The sequence below is a fragment of the Eurytemora carolleeae genome, unplaced genomic scaffold, assembly GCF_000591075.1.
Source record: "Eurytemora carolleeae unplaced genomic scaffold, Eaff_2.0 scaffold20, whole genome shotgun sequence".
Lineage (NCBI taxonomy): Eukaryota > Metazoa > Arthropoda > Copepoda > Calanoida > Temoridae > Eurytemora > Eurytemora carolleeae.
Genome location: NW_019396765.1, coordinates 433,996 through 448,294, shown reverse-complemented (window position 1 = coordinate 448,294; position 14,299 = coordinate 433,996). Strand labels below are relative to the sequence as shown.

General features: G+C 30.9%; 2 protein-coding genes and 1 long non-coding RNA gene across 5 annotated transcripts; 2 read left to right on the top strand and 1 right to left on the bottom strand.

Annotated features, from left to right (window-relative positions):
- Positions 1–1,170: 1,170 nt before the first annotated feature.
- On the top strand, positions 1,171–7,523 carry LOC111708393 (ragulator complex protein LAMTOR2). Its single transcript, XM_023481753.1, has 6 exons — positions 1,171–1,258; positions 1,721–1,799; positions 6,399–6,460; positions 6,732–6,850; positions 7,045–7,085; positions 7,260–7,523. The coding sequence occupies exons 1-6, from the start codon at positions 1,184–1,186 to the stop codon at positions 7,298–7,300; spliced, it is 417 nt and encodes a 138-aa protein (XP_023337521.1). The 5' UTR covers positions 1,171–1,183; the 3' UTR covers positions 7,301–7,523.
- LOC111708394 (uncharacterized) lies at positions 2,970–6,106 on the bottom strand. The gene is made up of 5 exons (XR_002766655.1): positions 6,010–6,106; positions 5,808–5,879; positions 3,978–4,040; positions 3,501–3,540; positions 2,970–3,040 (listed from the first exon to the last, which is right to left on the bottom strand). It is a non-coding gene; the product is annotated as an uncharacterized LOC111708394 (long non-coding RNA).
- A 104-nt stretch (positions 7,524–7,627) lies between the features above and the next one.
- On the top strand, positions 7,628–14,208 carry LOC111708392 (bridging integrator 3). 3 transcript variants are annotated; one of them, XR_002766654.1, is made up of 11 exons: positions 7,628–7,709; positions 7,919–7,975; positions 8,236–8,358; positions 9,683–9,764; positions 10,601–10,665; positions 11,040–11,132; positions 11,859–11,929; positions 11,983–12,067; positions 12,637–12,701; positions 13,197–13,684; positions 13,904–14,208. XR_002766654.1 is itself a non-coding variant. In XM_023481752.1 (10 exons), the coding sequence occupies exons 1-10, from the start codon at positions 7,653–7,655 to the stop codon at positions 13,333–13,335; spliced, it is 837 nt and encodes a 278-aa protein (XP_023337520.1). In that variant the 5' UTR covers positions 7,628–7,652; the 3' UTR covers positions 13,336–13,829. The 3 variants fall into 3 exon arrangements, 1 of the variants encoding a protein (XP_023337520.1); XR_002766653.1 differs by having other exon boundaries at positions 13,870–14,208; XM_023481752.1 differs by lacking the exon at positions 13,904–14,208 and having other exon boundaries at positions 13,197–13,829.
- The last annotated feature ends 91 nt before the right edge of the window (positions 14,209–14,299 follow it).

The following is a 14,299-nucleotide window of genomic DNA, read 5'->3' as shown; positions in this document are numbered from 1 at the left end:
TTGTCGTATTATGGAATTACTATTTGTCAAAAGAAACAAAGTATAACCATACTTCAAATAATTTATGTCATGTTTTTTGTTACCATTGATTATCTTCAGAAGGGCCTGTAGTAAATTCAAGTAATGTTTGACAACATATGCCTAGTGCTTACTGCTTAGCCAGTCATATGATCTTGAAATTAGTTTTATTGAAATAGTAGTCATACAAACACAGCAAAACAATCTTAACAATATTACAGTATAGGAAGATAAATTCTACATTCATAATTTTAGAAAGTAGAAATTGTCTTACATGCACTATGATATGGTGAAAATAGTTCTACATGCACTATGATATGGTGAAAATAGTTCTACATGCACTATGATATGGTGAAAATAGTTCTAAATGCACTAGGATATGGTGAAAATAGTTCTTCATGCACTATGATATGGTGAAAATAGTTCTACATGCACTATGATATGGTGAAAATAGTTCTACATGCACTATGATATGGTGAAAATAGTTCTACATGCACTAGGATATGGTGAAAATAGTTCTTCATGCACTATGTTATGCTTAAAATAGTTCTACATGCACCATGATATGGTGAAAATAGTTCTACATGCACTTTTATATGGTAAAAATAGTTCTACATGCACTATGATATGGTGAAAGTAGTTCTAAATGCACTTTGATATGGTGAAAGTAGTTCTAAATGCACTACAACACAGGAGATGTAGTCCTACATTCACTACATAATGATAGTCCTACATTCACTGCAATATGAGTACCGAGTAGTCTTTTATGCACTACATTGTAGTTAATATGAATTTAATCTTTTGAAAGTTTTAAAAATTATTTTATTTAGATTATTTAAATTTTTGTGATTTAAACATTCCATTTGTTGAAATTAGTTAATAATTGTTAGAATGATAGTTCTGAAAGAAAAGAAACAATTTTAAGGAACAAACTTTTTTGCAAAAAAATTAAGCATATTAATTAAATTTGAAATCTCTTTGAAGGATTGTTTATAAATGATTAAATTGTATTTATTATTTTATTTATTTATTAACAATATTTACAATTAAAAATAATTTCAAAAATAATGCTTAACAAATAAAAATTGTGAAATGATTTAAATCTTGTAACTTATAGTATAACGTATGTATAATTATATTGTACAGTAAATAATGTATATAAACAATGAATTTGCACTCTAGGTTTACCTTTTCAGTAAAAATGTTGAAGCCAAGAGTACTCACAGAGGTATTAGCCCAGGTAATTAAGATAAACTTGTAGGCTGAGTGAATAAAGGATTTTATATACCTCCTTTATTTATCAACAGAATTTAACATAAACATTTTTCAATCAGTTTTTGAAAGATAATTTCTCGACCAACAAATAGTACCGGGGTTTTTTCTATGAACCAAAAATATTTTCGAATTTGTTCTAATATTTCAATTGTTTTCATCCAAAAATAATATTATTATTACAACTATTTTAGAAGATGACTACTACAAAAGAATAATGAATAAACCAATGCTAATTTGTTAGTAAAAGATTGAAGGGAGAAACTGAAATAACTGTCACGCCTCTCGTTTCCATACTCGCGCGTGTATAAGCTCAATGTAAAATTGCATTTTTCCGACATTTTATTTTAAAATAAATTAAAACAATGAACAATAAAAAGCTAAAAACTATTGCTAGCTTATATATTTAATTATTATACGTTTGTTTAAGGTTACAATGGATGGAGTTGAAAGCAGCTTTCTTTTTAAGGTTGATGGTACTCTTATAGCACACTACTGTCTTAATTCAAGTAGGTTCCCTTTAATCTCTATATATCTCATAGTACAGTCTTAATTCAAGTAGGTTCTCTTTAATCTCTATATCTCTCATAGCACACTACTGTCTTAATTCAAGTAGGTTCCCTTTAATCTCTTTATATCTCTTATAGCACACTACTGTCTTAATTCAAGTAGGTTCCCTTTAATCTCTAAATCTCTCATAACACACTACTGTCTTAATTCAAGTAGGTTCCCTATATCTCTCATAGCACATTACTGTCTTAATTTAAGTAGGTTCCCTTTAATATCTCATAGTACACTACTGTCTAAATTCAAGTAGGTTCCTTTTAATCTCTATATCTCTCATAGTACACTACTGTCTTAATTCAAGTAGGTTCCCTTTAATCTCTATATATCTCTCATACACTACCGTCTTAATTCAAGTAGGTTCCCTTTAATCTCTATATCTCTCATAGTACATTACTGTCTTAATTTAAGTAGGTTCCCTTTATTCTCTATATCTCTTATAGCAGACTACTGTCTTAATTTAAGTAGGTTCCCTTTAATCTCTATATCTCTCATAGTACACTACTGTCTTAATTCAAGTAGGTTCCCTTTAATCTCTATATCTCTCATAGTACACTACTGTCTTAATTCAAGTAGGTTCCTTTTAATCTCTATATATCTCATAGTACACTACTGTCTTAATTCAAGTAGGTTCCGTTTAATCTCTATATCTCTCATAGTACACTACTGTCTTAATTTAAGTAGGTTCTCTTTAATCTCTATATATCTCTCATAGCTCACTACTGTCTTAATTTAAGTAGGTTCCCTTTAATCTCTATATATCTCTCATAGTACTCTGCTGTCTTAATTTAAGTAGGTTCCTATTCCTATTGTTCAAGGAATAGATATTAACTATTTATATTGTCCAAGGAATAGATATAAACTATTTATATTGTACAAGGAACATGTAAAATCTATTTTTATTGTCTAACAACTTTTTGCTGTAAAAATATCAATTTATTTCAGCTCAAAATTTTGAACAATATTTTTTTTAAAATAAAAATGAATAAATTTCCAATTTGTAAACGTTTGGTTCAGCCTAGATTGTCAACTCCACCTAACAGATAATTATTTATTAATAAGAAAACATCCAGTTGATGGTCAAGAAACGGATGATTTTAATTATGATGTTAAGTTACTGCCTGGGTAGTGAGTAGTTCTCCTACTTTCTTCCACGAGGGGGAGCTCTCATTTGCTGGACGTTGGCCTGACATTTTTAAAACAAAATACATTGAAGAAAACTGTTAAACTGGGGCGTATATTGATCAGAATCACTCCTAATGTTGGGGGNTCACCAGCAGAAGGCAAGTTTTTTCATTCTTTTTGATACTTTTTCCCAAAAATGTTTACTCATTTTCACCCAAGGATCGAGCGAGAGAGAAAACTTAAATAAATGTTTTCTCTGATAAAGGTTTAAGGTACCCATTGTGAATCAGACATGTGAATCTTAACATATATTTTTCAAAATGATAAATATATCAGATTTGCCTTTTACTCTTCCCCTTTTCCCTTTCTTCCCTTCCCTTTTTAAATTTTTCCCTAAACCCTTAATAAGCTAGTATAGCTTATATTTTAAGGGGCTAACAGAAAAATATGAATGAATAGTGAACAGGTATGGGGAAATAAAAGTATGTTTCTTTGTTTGATTCAATAATTTTTTATTTTACCTGTGGTCCGTTAAAACCTCCAGGTCCAGGTCCAGGTCCACTAAAACATAATTCCAATAATTGTATTTGCATTTGCATTTGCATTTGCATTTGCATTTGCATTTGCATTTGCAAGAAAAAATGTTAAATATCACCTTTTATATTTGTTCAATGTTGGATAAAAATAAAAATGTTCAAACAACAAAATTCAATATTTGAAACAAAAACTTCTTCTTTTTAAAGATATTTAAAAATCTTGCACAATTAGCAAGATTCAAAATTTTTCAGTCTGAATAAAGAAAGTATTCAGTACAAAATCAATGAAAAAGGTTAATGAAACATTTGTGTTTTATCAATAAACGTTCAAAATTGGAAAGATTAAAATTGCTTTACATTTTTGTATCTAAGGGGAAGGATCATTGACTGCTAAAGTAACTGCGACATTTGAGTAGAGGTTGGCAATGTTTTTCAATATTATTTTATAATCGAAAATATTACCCAGCATTTCTTCCATCAGGATAAACTAAGGGATAGAAGGTTTCTCCATCTGACCACCAAAGACTTAAAAGAAATTTTAAACTTTGAAAAGAATTATTTTGAAAGGAAACTATCATTATCATTATGATTGTACAGTAGAATCAAGGAAGGAAATGTCAGATATTCGTTGCATTCCAGGTCTATTAAAGACAAAATATCTGTTACAGGAGAGCTTAGATAGCTTCAAGATGTTTTTACAAAGCTTTCATGTCCTTAAATTTATACGTAGTATATGTTATTTGAAGTGTAATTTCAAGTGTAATTTCAAGTGTAATATCAAGTGTAAAATCAAGTGTAATTTCAAGTGTAATTTCAAGTGTAATTTCAAGTGTAATTTCAAGTGTAATTTCAAGTGTAATTTCAAGTGTAATTTCAAGTTTAATTTAAAGTGTAATTTAAAGTGTAATTTCAAGTTTAATTTTAAGTGTAATTTTAAGTGTAATTTCAAGTGACCCTTAATGCAAAGATGGCATTGCCCGATTATTAAGGATTTCCTTGAAGTTTAAACCTAAAACATGTCATTTTTGTAGAGAAACCACAATTGAAAAAAAATCAGTTCAAAATTTAAAATTATAAACATTGATGCTTGAACAAACAAGGTGCTAAGGGTATTGTTGTGAATCAGGCATTACTGTATTTGCTTGGAGGTTTTTTTTAAATTACGCTTACAGTCCCTCTAAGATGCCAGTTGGTGGAGTCACTAGAGTGGTCAACATCATAATTCATGAAACGAATTTAATCAAAAATATTGTTTGGCTAAATTTTTCTTAATTTAATTAAGTGTTTAGTTTAATTATTTTGAGGATGAAAACTTAAAGATATAAGATTTCACGTTTCAATATCTTGTCATTAACATAACTGTCTCAGTATTGTTTTTGTCTGTAATTATATTTTAGCTGCTTCTGTACTCATTTCTTGCCTTTACTGTACTCATTTCTTGCCTTTACTGTACTCATTTCCTGCCTTTACTGTACTCATTTCCTGCCTTTACTGTACGCATTTCTTGTCTGCATTTATTTTTTAGCTGTACCTGTACTGCAAGCAGTATCTGTCTGCACTTACATTCTAGCTGTAGCTGTACTCATTTCATGCTTCTACTTGATTTTAGTTTTTGATTTTATTTCTTTTCTTTTCATTATTTTTTGGGTTAATGTCCTGCCTTGATGTTAGGTACTTAAAGGCATTTTCCAAAGTGGCAACTTTCCAAGTCTATCTTAGACATAGCACTTTGCCCCCAAGCCTTTTCTAGTCGCAGCGCTTGGCCCCTTAGCCTATTCTAGCCACAGCATGAGGCTTTCATTGCTGCTTGCGGCACTTCAAAAGACCTAACCTAACCTTTGGGAAGTTCTAGCTGTACCTGAACTTATTTCCTGTCAGGGAAGTTCTAGCTGTACCTGAACTTATTTCCTGCTAGGGAAGTTCTAGCTGTACTTGAACTTATTTCCTGTCAAGGAAGTTCTAGCTGTACCTGAACTGATTTCCTGTCAAGGAAGTTCTAGCTGTACCTGAACTGATTTCCTGTCAAGGAAGTTCTAGCTGTACCTGAACTGATTTCCTGTCAAGGAAGTTCTAGCTGTACCTGAACTGATTTCCTGTCAAGGAAGTTCTAGCTGTACCTGAACTGATTTCCTGCCAGGGAAGTTCTAGCTGTACCTGAACTGATTTCCTGCCAGGGAAGTTCTAGCTGTACCTGAACTTATTTCCTGTCAAGGAAGTTCTAGCTGTACCTGAACTTATTTCCTGTCAAGGAAGTTCTAGCTGTACCTGTACTTATTTCCTGCCAGTATTTACCTGTACACTTTTTCTTGTGCTTGTACTGAACACATCATTGTCATGATTAGACAAAATAACCGTGCAATTAGCCTAGAGAAAATATTAACTCAAATATTTCAAATACTAACTTAAACTAATTACTTTTTTATTGTTTTAAACGATTTTGACTAAGATCAAAAGCTTTGAACAATCAAGATATCTTATAATAAAAAAGGATTACATTTTTTTCTCTGTTAAACTCCTAGTAACGAAGCAATGTTCTGAAGAACTGAATGAAACTAGATATTTTAATAAGAAAAGAAATAAATTTTTAATTGTTTTATTATTAAATAGAACTTCCAATTATAAAAATAATATTTTCAAACTATATAAGAAAATCAAATTGTTTGCAGGGAGGAAAATAGAAGTAGAAACTAGATGAAATTAATAGAGAATAATATTAAAACCTTGCTGATGAGTTGACTTGAATGCCCCATTTTCAGTAGAATGTGATTGTGCAGGATGTATTTTGATCATATCTGTATAATAGTAAATAAGTAAATAACTTGTGAAGTTGTGGAAAAAGAAGATGTTTTAAAGAAAAATTTGGCAGACAAATGTCTTTTTTAGGTCCAACAGATCCTAGAGTTGGTTCAGCCATAGCCAGCAATATTTGGTCTATTTATCACAAGGTATAAAATAAAATATTTACCCTTCAATCCAGATAAGAGACTTACTACTGTACTAAATCCAGAGACCTTAATTGATTTGTCTCAATATTGAGTTTTTCATTGAACTTAAATAGACTTAATGCTGGGACTAATTTTCTTTGAGTTGAGTATAGTTTAAAAATCAATTAAAAACTTCTAATAACTTACCAAGTTGAGACTAATTAATGATACAGAACTCAAATTTAAGGTTTTAAAACTGGCCTCTCACTATCAGAATTATTTTTTTTTTCAGAATGGGCGGGGTAGCTTGGACGAGGATAAGTTACAGATGGTTCTAATGGAGAATCAGGGAGGGAGGATAGTCATTAAACATGTTAATAACCTAGTTATTTGTCTCTGCTCTAATACAAGGTATAGAACCATTATTTATGTTGATATACCAATACATGTTCACAATATCATAGCAATAAAGGGTATTTTGGAAACTTACCAAGCCAAATGCTGCCAAATGGTGTTTTACAGTATATATATTATGTCAAATTTTGTAAAATAAACATGCTTGCTATTTTTTTTATTTTATTATATCTAATAGTATTTATGTTTAGTGTTGAATTGGGTATGCTGACCAAAAAGTGTGATGCACTAGGGAATTCTTCATTTTGATTTAATGAAATAATTATTTTATTTTATTATTTTATTGAAACACACGCCTTGTGCAATGAACAAAATTCTTATGGAATTATTATTGTTTTTGAAGGTTTTAACAAAATAAAAATGATATTTTCTAATTTGTTTGAAATATGAAGGGTATATATTTTAGTTGAGTACCTGCAGGAACCACTCTCTAAAGTTACTCTCTAACTCTTCATCCCTTATCCAGTTCTCGTTCAATCCCCTACTTCGTTACACTTGTGTCATTGTTCAATACTGGAAGACAATTTATCGTTACAGAGATAAGTGCTGAAATGGTTCCGATGTGAATCATATATATTTATTATTTATACTTAATTGTCATTTAAAATTAAGTTGAGTTAATTCTAGATTCATAATAAGAAAGAGAACACCAACTTTTTGCATTTTTTAACATGTATATTTGATTTGTACCCCAAGATCTTAAATCAGTTTTTGTTCCAAATTTTGTCTTCTTCTGAATGTAGTCATCACTATTAATATGATAAGGTTTTACATTTTATATATTTCAGATAAATGAAACATGACTTGGAACCCTTTAAAGAAACCAGCCCTTTGCCAGAAACCTGCTCTTTCCCAGGAATCAATCAATCAAGCAATCAAGCAAGCAATCAAGCAATCAAGCAAGTAATCAAACAAACAAACAATTATTCAAACAAACGAATAAACAAACACCCAATCAATTATTCAAGCAATCAATTAAACAAGCAAACAGTGAATCAATCAATTAATTGATTCATTGAAATTGAAAACCATGGATATGTTTGATTGATATTTTTGATGGTGTAGGGTTTAGCTTCCTATGAAGATGATAGAATCCTAGAACTAAATTTTGTCAAATTACAGGTATAGAATATTTACATATAATACATAGTTTAAATAAGTTATATTTTAAATTTGATACGCGGCTCAAACATGGTTGGTTCCGCTTGAAACTGTATTCAGTGTTTCGAGTTTTGACCCGGCACTCAATTTGAATCAGTTTTTGGCGGTTCAGCGAAGCGGTTTAAATTCTGTAAATTTGGCCTCATACCTAGTTAGTTATAGTCTTAGTAAACCTATGTAAGTGTATATCATGATTGTACAACGTGCACCGTAATGTACAGGAGCTGGATGAGAACTGTAGGAAGCTGTATAAGGAGGTTAGAAGGAGTGAAGACCTCCTCTCTGGCCTCCACAGAGCCGAGGAAAAGTTGGCCTCCGACCTCTGCAACTCACAACTTTGCCAGGTAAACAATCAGATAAACCATAAAATAGTATTTGCCAGGTAAACAATCAGATAAACCATAAAATAGTATTTGCCAGGTAAACAATCAGGTAACCATAAAATATTATTTGCCAGGTAAACAATCAGATAAACCATAAAATAGTATTTGCCAGGTAAACAATCAGATAAACCATAAAATAGTATTTGCCAGGTAAACAATCAGATAAACCATAAAATAGTATTTGCCAGGTAAACAATCAGATAAACCATAAAACAGTATTTGACGAATGTATAATTTTAGACATGAAATATAACATCATTTCAGGCATTTAGGAGTTCATTTTTAAGCTTCTGTTAAAAATATAAACTTAAGAACCAACAAAGAACACTTTTAAAAATTGCGTAAATGTCGTCTTTATGTCGTCGTTTCATGGGTCTCACTGTAGCTGTAGGTTTGATATTCTAGGATGATGCTGAACTAAAGAGTTAAACTCTTGATATTCTAGGATGATGCTGAACTAAAGAGTTTAACTCTTGATATTCTAGGATGATGCTGAACTAAAGAGTTAAACTCTTAATATTCTAGGATGGTATTGAACTAAAGAGTTTAACTCTTGATATTCTAGGATGATGCTGAGCTAAAGAGTTAAACTCTTAATATTCTAGGATGGTATTGAACTAAAGAGTTTAACTCTTGATATTCTATGATGATGCTGAACTAAAGAGTTTAACTCTTGATATTCTAGGATGATGCTGAACTAAAGAATTAAATTCTTGATATTCTAGGATGATGCTGAACTAAAGAATTAAATTCTTGATATTCTAGGATGATGCTGAACTAAAGAGTTTAACTCTTGATATTCTAGGATGATGCTGAACTAAAGAGTTTTATTCTTGATATTCTAGGATGACGCTGAACTAAAGAGTTTAACTCTTGATATTCTAGGATGATGCTGAACTAAAGAGTTTTATTCTTGATATTCTAGGATGACGCTGAACTAAAGAGTTTAACTCTTGATATTCTAGGATGATGCTGAACCAAAGAATTTTATTCTTGATATTCTAGGATGATGCTGAACTAAAGAGTTTTATTCTTTATATTCTAGGATGATGCTGAACTAAAGAGTTTAACTCTTGATATACTATGATAATTCTGAACTAAGAAGTTTAACTCTTAATATTCTAGGATGATGCTGAACTACAGAGTTTAACTCTTGATATTCTAGGATGATGCTGAACTAAAGAGTTTATCTCTTGATATTCTAGGATGATGCTGAACTAAAGAGTTTAACTCTTAATATTCTAGGATGATGCTGAACTAAAGAGTTTAACTCTTGATATTCTAGGATGATGCTGAACTAAAGAGTTTAACAGATAAGTATGTGAGTGTAGCATATCAGATGGGTCACACTACTGAGGACTTGACAGGAAAATACAATCTTCTTGTTTTCATCTTAGTTCTTCTCAAAATCTATTTCTTAAAAGGAGAAATATTACTTTTCGTGGACTTTCTACATATTTGTTAAATCGTTCAACCTTTTCTACAGTCTACATAATAATCCATATTTTCCAAGTAATGATTATATGGGCATAAGAATTAAGACTTTGCCAAAAACTCGAATTTTCTAATCCCTATATCTTCGCAACTTGATGATATTTCTTTTATTATCTAAGAGAATACATAGTTTAAAATATCTAAGGTCTGTGACATTGAGTTGCAAAGATATCGGGATTAGAATATCTGAATTAATGGCTAAAACTCAATTCCTTCATGCCATTGATTGGCAAGATTAGAAGACCAGAGCTGAAAACTTTAGAATGAGATATCCTAAATCCCAGTTACTTAATCTGAGTATCCAATGGGCACACTTTTGATTTTCTTCTTAAACCGTTATTTCTTGGATAAAGTAGAGAAAAATCAAAAACTTGTTTTAAATTTAGAGAGTCTCTCCCGTTTCTGTTTATAATCTTAAATGGCGCGTAAAATTTCAAATTTATCGGCTTCATGATTGGTTGAATTTTATACAATTTTCAGGATACAAGTACAAGATTAGGTTAGTCTCGATATTAAGAAAAACAGAGGATTAAGCATTAATCTCAATATCCACCATTCTAAAGTTTTCAGCTCTTACCAAACTTTTCTCTTGAGAAAAACGCTATTGTGATGTGTCAATCTCAAATTATACTAAAATAGTATTGTACAGTGTACAGTGTACAGTGTACAGTGTACTGTCCCGACTTCAGATTGTATTTGGTTTGGTAAGACCTGAACCAAAGAACTGTTGTTGATCCGTTGAAGAAACTAACTGGAGAGTTTCCTCATGTTCAGGTTAATTAAATGTGTTCCTATTCTCTACTTATATATATAAACTTTGCTTGTCTGTTTGTTTGTAACTACTGTCATTCCGATTATTCTGGTTATAACTGCATATCTCTACCATAGATTAATAACAATACAGATTGAACACTAGATGTCGCAATTTCAAGATTTAGGGGTTTTTCGTTCACAATAACCCTGAGGCAGAATCCCAAAGGAGTTACGCGCATGCCGCGTTGAATTACAAGACAAAGAGAGATCATACGCGTAACTCATTTGGCATCTGTCTTAAGGTTATTGTGAACGAAAAACCCCTAAATCTTGAAAAGACGACATCTAGTGTTCTATCTGTATTGTTATTAATATATAATCTCTACAACCTCTAGGCTGCCTTGAAGAGAAGGGATCAGACCCTAGCTGAAGTTCTGAGAACGAAAGATAAACTAGAGAAACAGCAGAAACTAGAGAGAACGGGGCAGGTATGAACATCGGTCCAACTTCTATAGGCTGTCAAGAATGATATAATGATATCTTGTTAAAAACTTTTTAAATTTAAAGGGACTGTAAGCGTAATTTCAAGTGACACTCTGTGTTTATATGGCAATGTCCGATTTACAACGAAACCTTAATTTGATCAAAGTGTGGAGGGTTCCGTCGTTTTCGGATTATTAAAGGTTTTAATTCTGAAAATTTCTCCAAGGACTGAACCTCTCTTAACTGAATTGAGAATTTAATTGATTAGTTTAATCAGCCATAGCTTGCTCAACTACCTCTCTCAATTTATAAATTTCTAACTGAGACCAATCAATATTGGTTTGTTTGATCGACATATTTGTATTTCACTTCTTTACATTTTGCTTAATGTAATAAGGTTGCTACATGGTTATTTTATTTAAACGTTGACAGGACGCCAAGGCCCAATAAGTTATCTTATTAACATTGTTTATTTTCCTCAAAATTCTGATTTTTGATTTTATGAAATTGGATTATGGGCGGTTTTATTTCATTTTGTAATAGCTTAGGAGATCTTTACAATTTTTCAAGCAAAGCTAAGAACCTTCCTGTGGTTCTAACGAGTTTACTTTAAGGCAATTCGGGCAAGGGGTTCATGAACTATAATCGGACATACACAAAAACATCAAGACAGACAAACACTTTATAAACAAATATAAATATAAATAATTATTATCTTATCGCATTTGTAGAATATAGTAAAGACTGAACAGATGAAACGATGCTATCAAGCAGCCAAAGAGGATTTTGAAAAGCAAAATAGGTAAAAAAAATATTTGTAACATTTTTGAAAATATTTGTATTGTTTCTGTTTAGGTTATTAGTGCTAGAACTTCCCCAGTTTTATAAGAAAAGAATTGAATATTTTAATCCTTCTCTTCAAGCTCTAATACGCAGTCAGGTTGGTTTCTAGCCTTCACACAAATAAATAAAATAAAGCAAAACAAGAAGAAAAGTTTTGGCACTTTCGGTTTTACACTTCTAGTTGGACATATGGCCACAGCGCCCGGCCCCCTAGTCTACCATTAGCCGCAGCGCTCGACCCAAAAAATTGTCTTTCTTACCTAACCATGAAATAATACAAAATAAACATTTGTCGTATGTCGGAAAGTTAGTAGGTCAGAAGTTCAGTAGAGGGGATGTCTCGTATAGACGATGTAACATTACCCTTGTTAAGCCTAAACTCTATTTCCGCTATGAAAAATTATTATTTGATGAAAGTAATTATTCTTAGGAACTGATCAGTCTCCTCAAATCCTGATATCTTTTCAACCTTTAATATACAGATTCAGTAATGATATTAATGTCGTCTTTGTTATACCAGTGCAAATTTCTGTGGTTAGCAGGCCTATGCTGGGTATTGTAAATGTAATTAATAAAATTTAGTTTTAAAGACCGTTATAAATTATTTTAAAATTTTTTTTTGGGGGGGGGGGGCAAGTCACCTTATTTATATAAAATTTATTTTAGGTTGATTATTATGGAGAGAACACAAGGTTATACACAAACCTAATTACTGGCACTCCAAACTCAAGGGAATTGATATTTTTATATACATATGAAATCCTCCCGTAGTGGTAAAAAAAGTTCTGATCTTTGATAGTAATAACGATAGAGATTTCAGTTTTAATTTCAGTATTAATTTCTTTGATACACATTAGAAAAATATTTTAGTTCAAAACTAGTGTGCTAATTTTAGATAAATATACAAAAATGTAACTTTTGCATTCATTCATACATTTTTTCGGAACAAAATTTGGCAGTAATCTTTAAATTCAATTTTAATTTGCAAAACAAAATTGTGCAAATTGAAGCTAACATATTTTTAAGAAATTGTTGATCAAATGCAACCAAAAAAATGCCTTTTTCAGGCAATTTGACCATTTTTAGTTTTTTATGCCAATTACTTTTCTTGTTAGAAAAAAATCCTTTTTAACTGACAATTTCCTACCATATAGATACTTAATACTTATGTCTTAAAACGACTATGAAAATATTGAAGTTAAATAAATATCTAATTTCCTATGAAGAATGGCTGATGGTAATGGAGGAGAGGGTGTGGAAGGAGGTGGAGGGGCTGGTGGTAGTCAGGGTGTTGATCCTCCAGGTTCAGCAGATCCTGGAGTAGCAGATAAACTAGCAAAGATTAAAGCTCTCTCAATAGTTTAACCATTTATTTTAACCTATAACAGGGACTAAATCTTTAGGTCGGGATAGCGCTCAGCTAATCCCACGGTTTTATATTCCATGGTGTAAACTTTTGATTGTTGAGATAAATGAAAACCTCACAAAAAGATATTTTAAGAAATTGGCTTTAAGAGAGGACAAATAAGATTTATAAACAGACTAAAAATTCAAATTTTTTGACTTAAGATATGATTCCGCAATAAGTAATCTGTTTTTTTAAACTCTGCTCTCATTGGTCAACAGTTTGGAGGTGGGACCAATCAGAGAACAAGATTCACTCATTAAACACGTCTAAAACATTTCGTTCTTCCAGTTTTGGATTACATACAGTGTAGCCCAGAACTTCGGAGTCGTCAAAAGAATTTAGAAAATGTCGTCTTCTGAACCTCATAATGGAATGCTGAAGATATTTATTTTATTTTATTTTCACAATAACTGAGATTTAGGTATAATAGTATTAACCCCATTAAAAATTGTCAAGATGATATTTTATAAATTCTTTGAATGTTTCCAAAGTTTTGGGTTGAACTGTAATATTCTAATTATGAAGATCTCCTCTTCTGAAGTTTTATATGGACTTACGATTCGGAAATTTCAGTCAATTTTTAATTTCTTCTAAAAATATTTATTGCTAAGGCTCAAATTTACAATAAAAATTATGAATTTAGTACAAATAAATAACTTTAAAAGTTAACGTTTTCTACGTAATAAGAAATAGTAAATTTTAACGAGAAAAGAATTTTTTTTACATGCTATGTTATTAGAAATTTACTCTAATTTATATGTATGTATGATGTGCATTTATGTTATCAATAGCAAACAAAGTACATTAAAATAAATTTACATAAAAAATCACTTACAGCGATATCACGCATATTTATGTAATTTTATGTTAACTTTTATGTTAAATAATACAAAATTTTACATAATTTGCTAATTTCTAGGT

Coding starts and splice junctions, on each gene's coding strand:
- LOC111708392 (XM_023481752.1), top strand. CDS start 7,653: ATGACTTGGAACCCTTTAAAGAAACCAGCCCTTTGCCAGAAACCTGCT. Junction 10,666..11,039: donor GAGAGTTTCCTCATGTTCAG/GTTAATTAAATG, acceptor TACAACCTCTAG/GCTGCCTTGAAGAGAAGGGA. Junction 12,068..12,636: donor AAGCTCTAATACGCAGTCAG/GTTGGTTTCTAG, acceptor AATTTATTTTAG/GTTGATTATTATGGAGAGAA.
- LOC111708393 (XM_023481753.1), top strand. CDS start 1,184: ATGAATTTGCACTCTAGGTTTACCTTTTCAGTAAAAATGTTGAAGCCA. Junction 1,800..6,398: donor ACACTACTGTCTTAATTCAA/GTAGGTTCCCTT, acceptor TGTCTTTTTTAG/GTCCAACAGATCCTAGAGTT. Junction 6,461..6,731: donor TTTGGTCTATTTATCACAAG/GTATAAAATAAA, acceptor TTTTTTTTTCAG/AATGGGCGGGGTAGCTTGGA.